The sequence below is a fragment of the Gavia stellata genome, chromosome 9 (genome assembly GCF_030936135.1).
Source record: "Gavia stellata isolate bGavSte3 chromosome 9, bGavSte3.hap2, whole genome shotgun sequence".
In the NCBI taxonomy this organism is placed as follows: domain Eukaryota; kingdom Metazoa; phylum Chordata; class Aves; order Gaviiformes; family Gaviidae; genus Gavia; species Gavia stellata.
Window position 1 is genome coordinate 19,671,385 of NC_082602.1, and position 18,643 is coordinate 19,690,027.

The following is an 18,643-nucleotide window of genomic DNA, read 5'->3' on the forward strand; positions in this document are numbered from 1 at the left end:
GGAGCAAAGGCTCCCCGTCCGGCCCCACGCAGCCGGGAGCCCACCCCTCTCCCCAGCGGCGGCTGCACGGCGTCCCACCACGGCTCCCAGGCCCCGCTGCGCCCCGCCGGAATTTCACCTGGAGCTGATCTGGGCTGCAGGAGCCTGAGGGGTCCGATGAAATCCCAGCCGCCTCCTCCTCTTGCCCCCCCTCAACTCAGGGGCCGTCTCCTAGCAGCCTCCTCTTCCCACGACGGCATCTGGGTCTGTTATCTCCGTTGGGAAGCAGAGGAGGTCTCCTGGCTGTGTCGGTGTTCCCAGGACTGCTGGGATAATAGGGCTGATGGTGGTTCCTAACAACGGGTAGTGCCACCCCCCTGGTAGCTGTCACCAGCTAGCTGGTATAAAAGAGAGAGAGGATGCGTGCTATCCGTGGGAAGCTGGTGGCGTGCCTTCTCCTGGGTTCCTGAGGTGGACAAGCTGTTTGGCATTGACTGATTCTCTCTCTGCTAGTTAACAACTCCAGCCTGGGCAGGAAATCTTCACAACCCCAGTTAAAAAGCACTTCTGCTGGCAGTGACTAGCCATGAGCTCATCTCACTTAAACAGCAGAGCTCAGAGCCGCTTTCGAGCCTCAGAGGAGCATGAACTGGAGGCAGTGGGGAAGAAAGCTTGGGATAATCCTGTTTACAATGGCTCTCCCTCTACCTCCTTGAAGATTCGAGCCATCTACAACCCCAAGTCTGTCCTGGAGAATCCCTATGAGAACTTTGAAGAGGTGGGGGATCCACTGCCCTACCAGGAAAAGCAGAGCAAAGCTGTGGCTGGGAAGACAAGTCCTTTCCTCAAGTGCTGTTTCTACATCTTCAGAGGTATCCGAGGTAAAGCTCTGATATCTAACTGGAAAGGATTTACTAGCCCTTGGGAAGAACAATGGTATGGGGGGGGGGGGGTGTGAGTGTGGGTATGCAGAAGGTAGAAACCCCATAGTATGCGTAGGCCAGGAACTGCTCAACATAGACTAGCATTGCCCCAGAGATCATCTTTGTCTGACCTGGAGGGAGCATCCTCATTCTGTGCACCCTGCTGTAGTTCTAGGATCTGTCCTGTTACCTTTGCTACAAGGCAGGAGATACAGACAGACTTAGTGGTGTGCTCATGGTCATACAATGAATCTGTTGACAAGAGCTTAGGTGTCCTGAATCCACAGGAGCCATCGCTCTGGTGAGGATGTCTTTGTGTGCATTTTCTAGATGGAGTGGTACTGGCCCCTGTGTTACAGTAAATTAAGAACTGACATAAATATCCAGCAGAAAAATTCTAGCACTGTCAGGACTGCAGTGACGATGATAGCAGGAATGTATCAAACAAGGCTTTGCTTGAAGACAGCTGAAAGAAAGAGGTGCTAGTTTCCAGTTTAAAAGACAAACGAAACTGAAATATTATGTAGGCTTATTCAAAGGCAATCAGAAAGCTGGGAGCAAGTCAGGTCTCCTGTAAGGACAGAGCCCTGGGCAAGGGCATTTGTTGAACAGTTTCTTATAGAAGGCATCAAGTCCTAATGCTGTAAAAACAGGGAAGAAAAAGCAATAAACTATTTCTCAGGGAAACTATTATTTTCTTGCCAATGTGTCTTTTTTCTTGACTTAGAAGAAAAGCAACACTAGGAGCTCTGCTTCCTGGTCTTGCAAGAACCTTTCTCAGAGCTGTAGCCTCTAACAGTACATGTGAGTGAATAACAGTATAGCCTGGTCTTGAATTGCACAGCCCCTCTATGATCAATTCTTTCTTACTTGTCATTGCAGTTACAGTCTAACACTATTGATTCACATGGAAGCCAGAGCTGAGGCTTCAGAGGCTTCTCCCGGCCAAGGAGCAGTGCTGGGTGGGCTTGGTGGGTAATTACAGATTGCCCAGAGGCAGTGTATCATTTACCTCTTTTATTCTGATACCCTTTCTTCTAGGCATTGTTTGAGACTTAAAGAGGAAAAACAAATCCATACTTAAACATCAAAATTCCATTTGTGAGATGACGGGGGTTGAAATTGGAGCACACAAATGAAAATACCTGTCAGGACACTGAAGAATTCCCTTCTTCTGTGACTGTTGCAGCAGTGTGTCCTGCCAGCAAGGGTGGTAAATAGGGGTGTAGGACAGACCAGAGCTGGGAAGATGAGATCCAAAGGCCAGTGCAGCCAGAAGAAAGGCCTCTATCAGCCTCACAGAGGTGGGGACTTCTTCCTTGAAGAATTTGCATCCTTCCTTCGCATCTTTACTAGGTGCTCATTATTTTTCAATGCCTTTCCAAATATTGCTGGTTCCCCACCCCCTTCCATTTAATCACATTAGTGTCTCACATGGAAAATGGAAGTAGTAAAGATCAGTTGCTTAGCTAACGACAGCTTGTAGGGTTTTTTGCTTAAAACCCTTTCCTTGGGATTATGTGTCCATAGCTCTTTGAGGGTACTGGTGATAGTTGGCTTACTGAGTTCTTTCCTTGCCCTCACCAGCTGCTGGGCTGGACTACCAGTGAGTAGCTGCTACTCCTAGTGCCACTGATCAGGACTGTTCCTCTCTAAACTGCGTCCAAGCAGCTCTGGGTCCTCTTGTTCCTGCCTGCCTCCCTCCTGCCACCTCAGCTGCTCACGGCCAGCCTACAGACAGACTCTGCTGCGTATCTTGGTGGCACGGTGGCCGGTGAGGGGCACCCAGCTTCCCACTGCCTTTGGAAGGCTGTACCCGAGGCTGTGAATTAGTCACTCACCTGGGTCACAAGTCTGGTTTAAAAGCAGCCTCAGAAGATAATGTAGATGTTGCCATTAATTCTTACCAGTAACTTGTTACTATCAGGAAGGCAAGAATTATAAACAAATTGCATCCATTGCCTGTATCCTAGATTCTGAGTTTTTTTCTGTGCTCTGCCTTGTGAGTGCTGGATGGTCATGCAAGATGCCATAAGGAAGCCTGGATGTCTTCTAGTCTTAAGTATCCTTCTACTCCAAATGTCATGTCCAAAACAGCTGCATCCCTAAGGGAGTAGGTGGTGCCAGAGGAGACACAGATGGAGACATGCTTCATGTATGAGGTGGTATGTTTCCATGGCATGTTTTCTCAAGAAACAGCTGAAACTAAACCTCAGCTGATAACAGTTTTACAATTACTGGATGCAATCTGAAAGGGTACTGGGCCAGCCTCATGGTCCTCCAGGTATAATTTTGGTCCAGTCTCTGAACCACGTTTTCAAGGATATTTGAGTGTCCCTGAATTTAGGTGTTCCCAAGTACACTTCTACTCCCAAAGCAAAGAAAGTCTGTTCCCAAATGTGGATAGTAGGGGTTCCCTGCCTCATGGAAAAACAAATAAACCTGTTGAAAGATTGTGATGTAGTGATATCTAGAGATGAAGGGGGTAATTTAAAAGTGACCTGAACAGACAGGTGGTTTTTCTCCATTGTTTCCATTCCTGTAGACCACATGCTGCTCTCTCCTGCACATGAGTTAATCCAGATCTTCTCCAGGCTCTCATTTCTGTTGCTGGTCTGGCATGTCCAGAACAGGCTACTGGTTTGTCTGTCCAGGAGTGAGGATGAATGCTGCAACAGGTTCTATGGTAGCTGAAGGTGCAAAAAGCTCTCTAATCTGTAGAGATGCCAAAGAGCTATTGAAAGGACAGGAGTAAATGTGCACAGACCACTATACCACTTTTGCTTGCTCCAAAGAAAAAAGCCCTTCGTCCCCTGCCAGAGATGACTTCAAATGTGTGGCCTTTGATCTGCTTTGATCCTGGCTTGCAGGAAGATGATTGTTGCATACTACTGGGGATGGGCATCAGGGCTGAGCTCTCTAGGAGCTGCAGAAAGCAGCAAGACTATGGGTATTATTGATGTGGCTTCCATCACTAGGCTTTCAAGTGGAAGTTCTTATGCCTTTCAACTTCAGGAGCATTTCAGAAATCACAACAGAAAGCCATTACAGCAAGAACAAACAAATACACTAATGGTGTCAGGTGGTCCATCAAACCCAAAATATCAAGGGTTATCAAAATATCCTCCTTTTAAAGGAATTGTTTCTTTCTTTTTGATCAACCCTGGTGGCGTTTAATGAGTTGCTTTTACTGTGTGAAGAAATCAGATCACTAGCTGGTGCAATTGGCATGACTGTATTGAAGTCAGCAGAGCTCCATTGGTAGACATCCTGAAGATAATTTGGCTCTAAATTTTATGCTGAAAATATTGAGTTGGGTTATTTGATTGAGTGGTATGAGCTACAAGAAATCTGCAAGAGTTTTTAGGTAAGGAAGGGACAAATATTTGGGGCCTGATGGTTCAATATACACTAAAAGGACTAATAGTTGTAAAGCTAGCATCAGATGCAGTTCTGCTATGGAAGTCCTATCAGAAGGTCAGCTGTTGGCACATGGATGACTGAGATGAAATTTTGTGTTTTCAAGAATACTTGTGACAAAGAGTAAGCTGAAAAACAGTCAGGAAAAGATCAGTCTGTATTGAATTCAAACAGAAAACTGGAGAGTGATTTAGCAAAATAAGAAAGCCAATATATTTCAGTTTTGGCCAGCCCCAAGTCTTTTGTTCATGCTGGAATGGTTCTTTTTAGGGGTTATTTAACACATTTTTACAGCTTTTAGTCAAGTTTTGAGAAGAAAAATGGGTTTGCTTTGAAAAGTGACAAAAAATCCACTCCCAAGACTGTTCTTTGGGAATGGGACTTCAGGTCCTCACGTGGCCTTTGAGAATGGCCATCAAAACTCTTCTATTTCTTCTTTACACTCAACAGGTCTGTGGGGCACTACACTGACTGAGAACACAGCTGAAAACAGAGAGCTTTATGTGAAGACCACACTGCGAGAGCTGCTAGTCTATATTGTGTTCTTGGTGGACATCTGTCTACGTAAGTAGCTGTCACATCTCATAGGTGTCTTTTCTGTGTGCAGCGTGAGGGCAATAATGTAAGGTTTTATTATTAGACTTCCTCACCCTGTTGTAGGTGTTAAATTTATTGTACATGCACTCATTGCAGCAAGCAGGTGTGTCATTAACCTACAGAATAGCTGCTGCACACACGAGTAAAATAACTAACTATTGCTCTAGACCTAATTGATGTTGGTTACGCTTAAGCAGTATTTTCTGATCCATGTTATCAGTTCTAGCCATCAACTCCAGATTCCTGGGAGAATCTGCCCAAGGTCATTTCTTAGTTTCAGAGCGAATGTTTAAACCCCAGAGAGCAGCTCTAGAAACTTCCTGGGATCAAAGACACAGGGTTCAGAGAGATTTTTCCCCTCTAGGACTGGAGGGGTGCCTGAGGTGATAAAGCAGATGGCAGCTCACACTGTTGTTCTTGGGTGGATTTAATGCATCCCTGTGCTGAATGCTAATGGGCTTTGTGTGGGTAGAACAATGGCTGTTTGTTTTTTGGGAAGGTTCGTTCATTATCACAAATGAACACCTGTGGCATGGGACAGTGAAGAGGATTATATTTCATGGACCCTATGGCAGGAGAGATAGGCAGACAGTACCAACCTGAGTTACTATCACACTGGCCCAGGGAGACAGTGCTTCAGCCACTCTTCCTAAAGAACAAAGATACGGACACAGACGTACACGTGGTTGCACACTGACTCATCCAGAGGTGGTGGTGATGTCTTGAATGTCATCTGCTTTATTTTTATTGTGCCCTTTCAACAGTAGAACATGTTCTTAGTGATCACAATGATGGATGCTTTTCTGCAGGAAGGAGCATTGGAGAGTTGAAACAACATGTTCAGGGAAGTTACAGCCTGCCCCTGATTGAGGTTTCTTGGTAGATGAGAACTTAACTGGAGCTTTCCAGTGGTCTCTATACCTTTATGGATTCAGATCAGAACTTCAAAATACAGATCATGGACTTTGTTCTGAGAAACAAAATTTGTCTCAGAAATTTTGTCTGAAGAAAAAGAGTTGTTATCCAGGGTGTTCAGTTGCATCATCCAATGGTCTTCTCTGTCTTTTAAAGTCTTATAGTCTGGCAGTCTGGCAGTTTAAATTCTGGAACATGCAACAGATAAGTTTGTAAATTCCTAAGAAAGCAGAAAGTAATATGATTAGAGTTCCCAAGATTTCTTCTCTTCTGCCTTGCTCAGCTTACCTGTGATAGTATAAGCTACACAGAAAGTGTATATATATATATATTTATGTCAGGCTCCAATATTCAGGTATAAGGGAGGACCCTCCTCTTGTCTTTTCTCTTAGTGACATATGGAATGACAAGTTCCAATGCCTATTACTACACCAAAGTGATGTCTGAGCTCTTCCTGCAGACCTCTACGGATGGCCGTGTCTCCTTCCAGTCCATCAGCAGCATGGCTGACTTCTGGGTGGTGAGTACAAGTCCAGCCTGGCATAGGGAGCCCTGGAAATCTCAGCTAGACTGGGATAGTCAGTTCCCTCTGAATGTGCTACCTAGTGCTTTCAGCAAGGCATTTTGCTGCCACAAGCTTTTGCCAGCTACTAGCAATAGATACGGTATCATTTGCATGCAAAATATTGACTGATTTAAAATATAATTTAACCCTCTGAGCACTGTGGCCAGAATACTGGCTAGGCTAAGTGTTGTGTGTGCCCAGAAGAGTCCATTCCCCAGAAACTTACCAGCTAGACAGGCAGGACATAACAAAAAGAAGTTGGTGTGATACGATGCTCATTGCACAGATAGGGAGTACCAGCCTGGAGAGGCCAAGTGACTTACTCCAGGTTTCCTTGTGGTAGGAAAGGCTTTGAACCCTACTGTCCAATGTCTTTATGCTGGTGTCTTAGTAATAAGCCTATGTCCATTTTCATGGGCAACTGCGGGAACAGCATACTTAACCTGCCCGTAATTCACACCTGGGCTCATCTGATCTATAGATCTTTATGAAGAAGCTGGATGAAAATTTGCACTGACTTCTATCAAAGAGAATAAAGAGGGTCTAACACATTTCTGTCAAAGAACTGGTGAAGGAATAATGAGAGCCACGGTGAACGTTGTTGTGATATTGCAACACTTACCTCTGACAGTCAGCCAGAAATTGTCAGTTAGCTCTGCATTTTCCTGATGTATTAAAAAAGTAAAATGAACCAGGGCACTATTGTTTTTCCCCCACTGTTTCCAGGGCCCTGGCACACCCCCTTTTCATAATTCACATCTCATGCCAGGACAATTTCTTGAGACTTGTGCTCACTGAAGTGGAAGGGACAAAGAGGCTTGCAGGGACATTGTCTCTTCACTAACCCAACAAGGTGCAGTAATCATATTACAGGCTGGTGAGAAGCCAACGATGACCCTATTGCCCAGCATCCCGCCTCGACCCTGTGACTCCACCAGCCCTGGTCTTTCCTCTCCTTAGTATATATCCAGCACAAGCTTCTACTGCTTTCCATCTTGGGGAGTAGAGAGGGGTGGGTCAGGTCTTACTATCTCAAGCCTAGGCCAAGAAAATTCCTCTGATACGTGAGCTTTGAAGAAGTCATTCTCCTCTCCCTTTCTTGCAGTATGCACAAGGACCCCTTCTGGATAATCTTTACTGGACAAAGTGGTACAACAATGAGTCCCTAGCAGCGCACGGCACCCAGTCATACATCTATTATGAGAACCTGCTGCTGGGTGTCCCACGCATGCGACAATTGAAGGTGAAGAACAATTCCTGTGTGGTCCATGATGACTTCAAGGAGGAAATCTCAGGCTGCTATGATGTATATTCAGAAGACAAGGAGGAAAGGGTCTCCTTTGGACTCATCAATGGAACGGCGTAGGTACATCTTCAGTAATCTGTTCAGGATTAGAAAATATATGATTTTTTTTTTAAGTTGCCCCAGATTAGTCTCTTCTAATTAAAATAAGATCTGGGATGCCAGAGTTGAGTTTTTCATATAAGGCCGGCAGTCCCCTTGCAGTCAGCAGCAGCAAGTCCTTTTTGCCTATCAATAAGGCCAAGTGTCTCTTTGAGGAAAAGCATTACAGAATGAGTGGCAGAGTGGGACCTGTTGGGAAAGCCATGAAAAATCCAGTGGAGAATTAGGTAGAGATTGTTGTCTATTTCTAAGAGGGTGAAGCTAAATAGAGACATTTGGGACCAGATCTATCAAACGGATGCTGCTATCTGCTTCCCCGTTGGATTTCAGGAGCCAGAGAGAAGGGAGTGCATCTCTTTCATCTTGAAAACCTATTTCTCTATAATAATGTGAGGTAGCTGCAGTTTAATAACTCTTTGCTCGCTGCATGAGTCTTGGTCTGTGAACAAGAAGCTATTGTTCATACGGAAATATGAGTGCAAGTGTGCTCTAAGTAGAGGGTTGTGTGCAAGATGGTAGAAGGCAATGCAGCAGATCCTCCATGCAAACAAGACTGTGGCATAGCTAACGAACCTACAGAATTTTCCCTCCGTAGTATTGCAAGTCATGTTGTGTCACTGCTGGGAAGCACTAGATCAGAAATCTATCAATAACGAAAAACTGATGTAGGCTCATATCTGGAATAGGAATTAAGTGCCAACTCGTTAATTAAAAACTGCTCTCTCCCTTGAAAATGTAGTCTAATTTCTCCTGGCTACAAGGTCATATCCAAGCCTGGGATGGTGATGCCTTTGCTTATGGCTTGTCTGTTGCAGGTGGAGGTACCATTCTGAGGAGGAGCTGGGTGGCTCATCTCACTGGGGAAGACTAACTAGTTACAGTGGGGGAGGATACTACATAGACCTCAAGTTGACCAGAGAAGAGAGTGCTGAAGCCCTGCAAGTCTTGAAGGAGAAGTTGTGGCTGGATCGGGGGACACGAGTCGTCTTCATCGATTTCTCTGTGTATAATGCAAATATCAATCTGTTCTGTGTTCTGAGGTAAGCTGAGTCTCACTGAATATTCTTCTGTCTCTTGCTTCTTCCTCAATGCAACAGTTTCTTAAAATGCAAATATTTTAATATGGTCCACCAGGGTCGTAGGACTGTGTGGTGTCAGTAGATGTTGCATAGATTAGTAAGAAGACTTGGTCTTCCTGACATAACCAGTCACACTTCTCTTCACCTTTCACCCTTTCCTATCATGGGCAGTGAAGCAGCAGAGATAAGGCTGCATAAACACATGCACAACTCTTCCACTCATGGTTTGGTGGATAGCTCATACTCAGGTTTGATGCCTCTCAAAATTATTTAAAAGCCTCCCTCCCCCTGTTTGTAATTATCAGGGTTTTCTTGTCCCCTTCAAGGTTAGTGGTTGAGTTTCCAGCCACTGGTGGTGCCATTCCCTCCTGGCAAATCCGGACAGTCAAGCTTATACGATATGTCAGCGCATGGGACTTCTTCATTGTTGCCTGTGAAATTGTCTTCTGTGTGTTCATCTTCTACTATGTGGTGGAGGAGATTTTGGAGCTGCGTATCCACAAGCTTCAGTACTTCACCAGCATCTGGAACATCCTGGATGTGGTCGTCATTCTGGTGAGGATCCTTGCACACTTTTTTTGGGGGAGCAATGGCAGAGAGGTGTAAGAGTCAAAACAAATGAAGGAATGGGGAAACTGGTCTAGATAAGATGAGCTGGCTCATGTTTTGCTCCAATAGCAAAATGAACTAGCAGAGTAAGTACACACATGCTCTTCTATCAGCCGGTAGGAGAAAATTCTTTCCTTAGAGATGCCTGAGAGCCTGTGAAGTCAGGGCATCATTCTGTGCATTAAGACCTTGTTTCCATCCCCCACCAGTAGACTGCAGTTGTGAAGCATGATACCAAGGAATTCTGTGACACTTTAATTTCTGCGGAAAGCATAGGCACAGCGGTCACTGCAGACTCTTCCTCTTCGCAGCTCTCCATTATCGCTATTGGGTTTCACATCTTTCGCACCATTGAGGTGAACAGACTGTTGGGAGAGCTGCTGAAACACCCCGACACCTATGCAGACTTCGAGTTCCTGGCATTCTGGCAGACACAGTACAACAATATGAATGCAGTCAACTTATTCTTTGCCTGGATCAAGGTATTGTAGGGGGTCTGTGAGGTGCCAGGCCTCCAGTCTCAGACCTCTTCCTCTACATAGCTTGGGGGTTGACTCTTCCATCCCTCTGAATGTATGAGGGTAACAGCTATATGACAGAGAAGGATTTTCCTCAAAGTCGTGTGCTCTGTTTTGCAGTAAATCCAGACAGCTTTTCACCCTGCATTCTGAGCCCAGTTATTTGGAGAGAATGGTCAGGGAGATGAGCTCAGGCGTTGTGGTGTAAAAGTGGCTTTAGAAAATGCTGAGTACAATATAATTTTGTCCATCCTGTACTATTTTAGTATTTTGGAGGATAATCTGGCAAACCATGTTTTCCTTTCATGATGGCCACCCAACAACTGGAAATGACTCATCTGGTGGCGTGGACTTCGCATTTCAATCAAAGCATCTTGGCATGGTGGAAAGCCACACTGTACTTGGGGCTCCTCATTAGCCTCGAGACATTTGTCGTTATAGCAGTCCCTCTTTATATTTTTCTTTGACACAGGGAACAAAGTCTGTGATACCACAGGAACATGGTAGCATACCTGGGACAAATATCCTGAACACTAAGCCACCATTCTCCTAGCCTGGCTGTCTTCTTGGTGCTTTGGTACTATAGTGAACCTCTTGCCTTAGTTAGCATGCACATATATGAGAGAGACTGACCTAGCTGATGGTTTGACTTAACTTTGTCCCTGTTCTTTCTTCTTGCAGATATTTAAATATATTAGCTTTAACAAAACAATGACCCAGCTCTCCTCCACGCTGGCGCGTTGCGCCAAGGACATCCTGGGCTTTGCCATTATGTTCTTCATTGTCTTCTTTGCCTACGCCCAGCTGGGTTACCTTCTTTTTGGGACACAAGTGGAAAACTTCAGTACCTTTGTTAAATGCATGTAAGTGTATAAATCAGAACCAGGTAACCATCATTTCATCAAAAGAATTTTAACTACTTTCCAACATTTCCCCAACTGCAAATCTGAATGTCAATCAGACATCTGTTGTATCCCATTGTAATAAAGCCACAATGGTTAATAAGTCACTCACAGTCCTCCAGCCGTGACATCTTCACGGACAAAAGAACACAGTGAGAAAATTGAGGGTTACAGACAGATTTCTGGTTGTCTGGTGTAGCTGGTGTAGGGACGTGAGTAGCTGATTCTACCAGACTTTGAGACTCCTTGCAGGCCTACAATTCAATGGAAATCCCAGCCTTTTCATGGGAGCGTTTAGTAAGAATTTTCAGTTTGCTGAAGCTAGACATCTTTCCTTTGATGTGGAGTTGTTAGACACACCAAGGGTATTCAACATGCAGAGAAGTTTAATGTCTTTCTGCAGAAAAGCATCATAGCTCAGCTGATAATTTAGTTTCTGTTCTGCAGGACCTTCTGTCACCTTCACACCTGCTGTGGGTCCATAAAGGACTTAGAATGGTGCTGTCTGACTGTCACTGAGACCTTGGCAAATTTGTGGGTTTATACACCAGCAGATGGCTTTAGGGCTAGTTAGGTTAAACTTCTCTGTAATTCTGGTGGTAAGAACTAAATAGCTCAAAACAAGTGATTTGAGGTAGGCTCAGAGTGTTGTGGTTTTGTTTGTTTTTTTAATAAGGAAGAGGCCCAAAGAGAAGCTCCAGAGTTCTGAAGTTCTCTGGCTTCCAAATACATTTGCTGATCACATCATTTCAGTGTCTGCACAATGGCTGTGTGAAAACTTTTCTGTTTTTCACCAAATAGTGCACTTTAATTCAAACAAAGATTTGGAAGGAATACCGTGTGTTGCTACAGGGTTTTCACAGGGAAAAGCAGAAGAAAAAATCCATTTATCTTATCAAGATGATAGCTTTAAACACTGAAATTAAAAACCCAGAAACTTCATATTTATATTATTTATAAATACATCTGATTTTGATAAGATCACACCTCTACTTCATTTCTGAAAGCTAGTAGTCATATAATATGCTCATTTTAATACAGATTCAGCACGAAGTTTTCTAAAATATGCTGTATAATAGTCTAAATAAGATTAAGTAGACATTTTGAAAGCAAAACCGATAAAAATAATTTCATACTGGAAGAAAACATTTCAACATCACTGAATTGGGACAATTTAAACCACAGAAGAGGACGCAATGCCACATTCCTCTTCCTTAGACCTGGAAAACATTCCCAGCTCCCTAAATAGTCCAAATGCAAGGAATCTGACATGGAGCTTTGCATTCCTCAGACAGGATTTTCAGGCTTGAGGCTCTCAAGGTCCTTCTCCCTGCACACGGCTTCACAGTCTGTCTTTCTGTCTGTCTTTTTTCTTTCTTTTTTTTTTCTTTTCTTCATTATTTTCATCGGAGGATTTTTTTTTACAAGGGTCATTTCACTGATCAATTTCCAGAGAAGTCCCTCAGATAACGTATCAAGATACGTGAGATGGGGGATGACCAGTGGGTGGATGAGCACCCACAGAAGGGAGTGTTGGGGAAGTGAGTTAAGATACCCAGTCTCAGACAGCCCTTCAGTCCATGGGCCTGCTCAGGCAATGCGCGATGTTAAGGGAGGTACCTGTTACAGCAGCAGTTTTCAGCCTGTGTTCCACAGACCTCTGGCATCCAGGTCCTGCCTTTAAGGGGTCTACGTGAGATAACTGAGATAAACAAACTTCTGATCAATAGACTTAAACTTGCTTCACTATAGGGGCTATGAATTGCAAAAGGTTGAAGAGCACTGTCCAGTACTAACATCCTCTCCAGAGTCTCATGAACTGTCTTGCCAGAGAAGGCTTCAGTGAATCAAATGCCTTTATAAGGGAAAATTCAGGTTGGTTTTGTTTTGCTTCTGTTTTTAACTCCTGTTTAGATCAAAGCACACTTTGGACAACCAGAAATTTGTGTGGAAACTGTGTTTTACTTTCCAGCCAGCTCTTACTCTAACCAGATCAGCTCCATTCACCGCTGAAGTACTATGGGTACATTTAACTCACCAGTCAGACTGAGTGACTTTGACCCTGCTCTGGCTTGTGCCTGTGACCATCTGGGCTGCAGGCAGGTTCAGGGTTCACCTCAGGACTGTCTGAGGAGGTAGGATAAATGTATGTGCCTTTGTGTGACCTTGTGCTCCTCCTTTCCTCCAGCTTCACCCAGTTTCGGATCATTCTCGGTGATTTTGACTACAATTCCATTGACAATGCCAACAGGCTCCTTGGGCCTATTTACTTCGTCACCTATGTGTTCTTTGTTTTCTTTGTGCTCCTGGTAAGCAAGAAAGCCCGTCTTGCCCCTGTATTGACAGCAGTGTTTGAGAGACCCCTCCCAATAATCCCCGAGTTGGGTGCAGTGCAAATGCTTAGAGAGGAAGGAAGGTTCTGTTACGACAGCTTTGCAGTGCAAATAGACCAAAGCAGACAAAGAGCATGTCATCGCAATTGGGGATTCGATGATCATGGTGATTAAGGGCCATATTCACATCGTTTACGGTGAAGACTAATACTGACTGGGAATGCCACTGATGTGGTAGCTGAATTCAAGGGGATCAGTTCAGCTGCTCTGTAGCAGGCAGTGAACAAAGCATGGGGGACGGTCTCTGGCTTCCTAGGCAATGGCTGCAGAGGGATGCTCACAATGACCAGGTTAAATACCCAGTGCCAGGAATCTGAATGTAACCTAAGATCGTGCAGGAGAGGCTACCAAAGATGGTATCTGAGCTGGGAACATACGTATCTTCAGCCACTGCTTTAACTGCAAGGACCTCCTCCCCAGTGAGAAAGCACTGTGTGGCTGAAGTGGGCCTTCCCTTCACCCACTTTAATATGCGCAAGGGATACCCCGTGTGGAAACAACTCCTTGTTTAACTGAGCACTGCACAGCTATGCCTGTCTCTTGCTCCTTCAGGTGCTGGAGCAGGCAAGGTGCCTCATGCTTATTCATCTCTTTTCTTCCCCTTTTTCTAGAACATGTTTCTGGCCATCATCAATGACACCTACTCAGAAGTCAAGGAGGAACTTTCAAGCCAGAAGGATGAGCTGCAGCTCTCAGACATCTTGAAGCAGGTGTTGAATAGTGGAAGCTGTGCTACTTTCTAGCTAAATCCTGAGGCATTTTCTAGAAGTTCCTGACCTATGTGGAATTTACTAGAGAAAAACAGTGGTTGCCAACTCCAGATCCACCTTCTTGGTGCACACAGGAGTCACAGTTCCTTTCTGGGATAAATCAAGCTCCCAGACCCTTTGGCAATGGGAAGATGGGGCAGGGGTTGGGGCAATCCTGTTACTTGAACATGGTGGTATTGTTTCTGAGAGACTTTTCTTCCCAGGTGAGATTCTAGACAAAGCTCTTTCAGTCCTTGCTAGAGTGTACTTTGATCAATAGGTAGGCCCTATTTTGCTAAGCTGAGTATGTTACAGTGGTGCAAATCTAGTGGGTTACATCTGGGTTTCCCATGGGCAAATTCCAGAAAAGGTCATGGAAGTTCAGAACTCTGTGCTAAGGGACCAATATTCTGGAAAGAATGGTATTTGAGACATTATCTTAAACAGCTAATGACTGGGAGCTCAGATAAAGGGCGAGTCAGGAGGAGATAAGCAGAGGGCAAACTTTGTCATGGAGACCCTGGCTACCATGTTGGTGTCACTTTGAAGGTGTGATCCTAGTTTAGAGATGGGACTCATTCAGCAGTGTTGTATTTTTCTTCTGGAAAGCTTAAAATCTCCCTGTATTACTTCGCATCTGCTCACCATATTGCATTGTCTGCTCTGCCCTATTTTTCACTGCTCTGCCTGCACGATTCTGTGTCCGTTTGCATCTTTGGTAACAGAGCTACAACCGAACACTCATGAGGCTGAAGCTGAAGAAGGAGCGGATTTCTGACGTGCAGAAAGCACTGCAGAATGGAACAAAAGAACTGGACTTCGAAGACTTCAAGAACAGCTTGAAGGAGTAAGTGAGTCAGCTTGTGGGATGCTCGCTTACCCCTTTCTCTTGGTCGTACAGGTAATTTAAATTCTCTGGTTTTCAAGGCTGGGAGAGCAGGTAGCTCAGACCTGGGCAATGTAAGACTCAAAAAAATAGTTATCATCTTTCCTCACATGTTTAATCTCCTGTTGTAAATGGGTTTGTGTTGCTATCTCTTTCCCATTTGGGATGTTTATATTTGTCACTGGCAGGAGGAAACAATACACCGGTTTCAAAAGGCATGCTCCCACACTGTGAGAGCCTAACAGTGTAATTCAGTGCCTTGAGCTTTCTCTTTCTATTCTTTTGCAGACTGGGCCATGCAGACCATGAGATCACAGCAGCCTTTTCCAGGTTTGACAAAGATGGCAACCACATCCTTGATGAAGAGGAGCAACAGCAGATGAAGCATGACCTAGAGGCGAAAAGGGTAAAAAAAGGGCAAGGAAAGAAACCCTCTGTTTGGTACAGATCACTCTAAAATGGCCTCAGGAATCCTTGGGTTTGTGGTATAAAGTAAGCAGGCAACTCAAATACAGCTCCAACTCTGCCTGGATATCAGCTGAGTATATCACTGCCTGTGAAGCTCTGTGTTATTCATAGTGAAGCTGACACAGAGTTAGTATCCAACTTTGCAGGAGTTTCTTTATCTATCTTCTAGGTTGCTTTGAACACAGAGATTGAATATTTGGGGAAATCCTATGGTGACAACAACCTAGATGAGAATCTGACCTACGTGGAAGCAAGGAATAACCATGCCAATAAGGCCAGCTGGGTCTCCAAAGAAGAGTTCCAAGTGTATGTTTGCGCTGGCAGTAGTTTAATCCCTCTGCAAATGAGGGGTCTGATTCCCTGCTGCTTCCTTCCCTGATGTAACTGTTTACACTGGTGCTGAGCAGTTTCAGTAAGATCTTGTCCCTTTTTATCTTGCACACGTGTAAATGAGCAGGTCAGGAGAGAACTGGGACAGTTCTTGTACTGTAGTTTGCTTTTTCCTGTAAAAGACTGGGTTAAAAATTTTTGCTTTCTCCTTCTTGAATAACCTCTGCAGCTGTCAGACGGACACAGGCAATATGCTGTCATGTTTCAGGTCAGAAGGTAGCCCACATAACTGGGCCAGGGGAAGCTGATACCTTTACAGAAGGTCCTGTGGGAATAAATATCCTTAATTTATAGCCTAGTTGGCCTTCATCCTCCAGGTCTGAGAATAACACTTGGCTGTTTCTTCCACAGGCGGAGCATGGCATAAATACAGCACAGAGAATCAGGAGATCCTGATTCTGCTGCTGAGAAACACTAAGCAATCCACATAGGGCCATATCAAAGGAGAGGCAGGTGCAATATTTAATAATGGGATTATACTGTGGTCCAAACTGGTTGGGATCCTTCCTAAGCAGAATCACTGATTACAGATGAAAACACAGTGTAGCAGGGAGTCTTTAGTGGGTGTGAATTAGTTCTCTGATGTGGAGCATTCACTCCTGTTTGAGGTCTAGCCCATTGTCCATAAGATTTCTGCTGCAAATCCTGCTGTTCACCACAAGAAGAAGCTGGCAAATGCTCTCTATGTCTTCCTCAGCCTCCTGCAACGTGTGCTGCAGCTGGAACAGTCCATAAACAGCATTGGCTCCAAGATTGATGCAGTGGTGAACAAGCTAGACATGTTGGAAAGAAACAAGCTGAAGAGGAAGGACCTGTTGGACAAGCCACTGGATAATGTTAGCAAGGTTGGTAGCCCTCCACCATGCATTTGAACCAGCTTCAGGGTAGATGACCAGCCCTGCTATGTGAATGGACCTGGTATCATCTTTGCTTTCTCAGTCCCCATTGATATAAGACAAAAAGGGTCGGTCAGGGTCAGCATTTTGTATGATAAAGCTTCTTCTGTTCAAGCACAGTGACAAAAAGCTTCTTGCTTTCATGTCCCCCCAGTTAACCATGCTACCCTTAAACACACCTTCCAGCTCCTTTGAGGCCAAGCTCATTCCTGTGGCAGTGGATGCAATTCACTTGTCTTCGGTTTCTTTGCACCTACTTATCCTCAGATGACAAAAAGGATGATACTGTCCTTCCCAGCAAGAGCAAGTCATGATAGCGTTGTGGACTGTGATCTTAACATCTTGCCTGTGGATTATTTATCACACAAGAGGTGGAAGATTGTTAGCGGTGTGCCCATAGTGACTCATTGCTGACTTGCGACTTTTGCCAAAGACTGCCTGTGTTCAGTCAACCAGCACATTTTGGCTCTTCAGCTTTAAAATCAAAGGCAGAAAGTCACGCAGGAGCCATGTCATTATTCCATGTCCTCATGGCTTTCATAATGAGAATAGTCCAACAGCACACAGTGACCTAGCTGAGTCAGAAAGAAGCCTCTCTCTTTTGCAGAGTAGTTTTGTGATCCCTTCCCATCTGAAAGAGTAGTTCGGAGGGTCCTACTTCTGTGAATGTGCCTGAAAGACTTTTCGAGTGTTTGCTTGCAGATTTGCTTTGCCCTGGGATTTCTGTGAATGTTCTTGTAGAGGGCAAAAAGGGATGACTGTCTAATGCTTGAATGTACATCCATCAGTGTATTGCAGCAAACAGTATATTGTATCTTTAATAGACAGGCAGGTTGTACTAATTTCTGGAAGAATGTGGGAATATATTTAAGTATCGTGCACACCTTGTCTCTCTCCTGGAGTGTTGCTAGACTTCTTGGTAGCTTGCTAACCATGCAGGTCACTCTTTTTTCTGGTTCACAGGAGGAAGAACCCAGTCAGGAAGAGCTGCTCCCCCAGAGTCTAGATGAGCTGGGGAAAGAAGAAGCAGAAAGCTGGGGAATGGAACGTGTACAGGGAAACAACCTGAGTGGCAACTCTTCCCAAAATGGGGTCTACCCCATCTTGACCAGGTCAAGTGTGCTGGGATCTCAGGTGCTCAAGAACATCCAGCCCCGGTCTGATGTGTGCTTCTAGCAAACAGCCCAGTGCTCCCAGTCTGCCTCCCACTGTATGAAGTCACTATTAGCTGTTTCCCCACTGTTAGAAAAATCAGGACAGCCAGATGCAGATACCACTGTTGTCAGGAACTGGTGATGTGAAAAATCAGGGTTGCTCTTTTCCAACGTAATGATGTGTAATGTCACAGAGCCAGAACTTCTGGCCCCTGTATCTCTGGAGTAGAAAGAAACTTGGAACCAGACATTGTATTAGTTTTCTGCCCCTGAACAGGCCAACACAAAGTCTGTTATCTTCTCCCAAAAAGTAGAGACCCCAGAACTCTGTGAACACGTATGTCCAGAATGGCACATTGCAATTTGTTCCCAACACACAAAATTGTCTGCAGGACAAAGATGTAGTAAACATGTAAAAAAGAAGAATATAATAATTAGTGTGAGATGGAAAGGAGAAATTTTGTTATTTGGGTCTACCTGGTTACCAGCAGTTTTGTTCTGTGGTAGTTGGTTTCCAGAATGCTTTGGTAACCCTCTCTGTACCTTAGATTCAGATGCTGAGAAAAGAGGATACTAACACCTCTCCCAGTTGGGAGGAGATCTAAAATATCATAAACAGAGAAGTAGTTGTTACTGGTAGAGTCCAAGGTCTAAGTGTTAGGGAACAGACCTCTAGTTATATGATTTCTAACACAGCTGTTGACACTAAGAAATCTCTTTATGTTGCCTATTTTCACACTCCTTAAATTGCATTTCAAGGTACTTCACAAAACAATGTACAAAATTGTGACAGTT

At 44.6% G+C, this 18,643-nt stretch overlaps 1 protein-coding gene across 1 annotated transcript; it reads left to right on the forward strand.

Moving 5' to 3' along the window:
• Positions 1 to 565: 565 nt before the first annotated feature.
• PKD2L1 (polycystin 2 like 1, transient receptor potential cation channel) lies at positions 566 to 17,870 on the forward strand. The gene is made up of 15 exons (XM_059821263.1): positions 566 to 860; positions 4,773 to 4,886; positions 6,227 to 6,354; positions 7,505 to 7,761; positions 8,620 to 8,844; positions 9,210 to 9,438; positions 9,804 to 9,974; positions 10,692 to 10,873; positions 13,101 to 13,221; positions 13,917 to 14,015; positions 14,780 to 14,901; positions 15,229 to 15,346; positions 15,578 to 15,714; positions 16,496 to 16,643; positions 17,658 to 17,870. Exons 1-15 carry the CDS (start codon positions 566 to 568, stop codon positions 17,868 to 17,870), a joined length of 2,559 nt encoding a protein of 852 aa, XP_059677246.1.
• Positions 17,871 to 18,643: the final 773 nt, after the last annotated feature.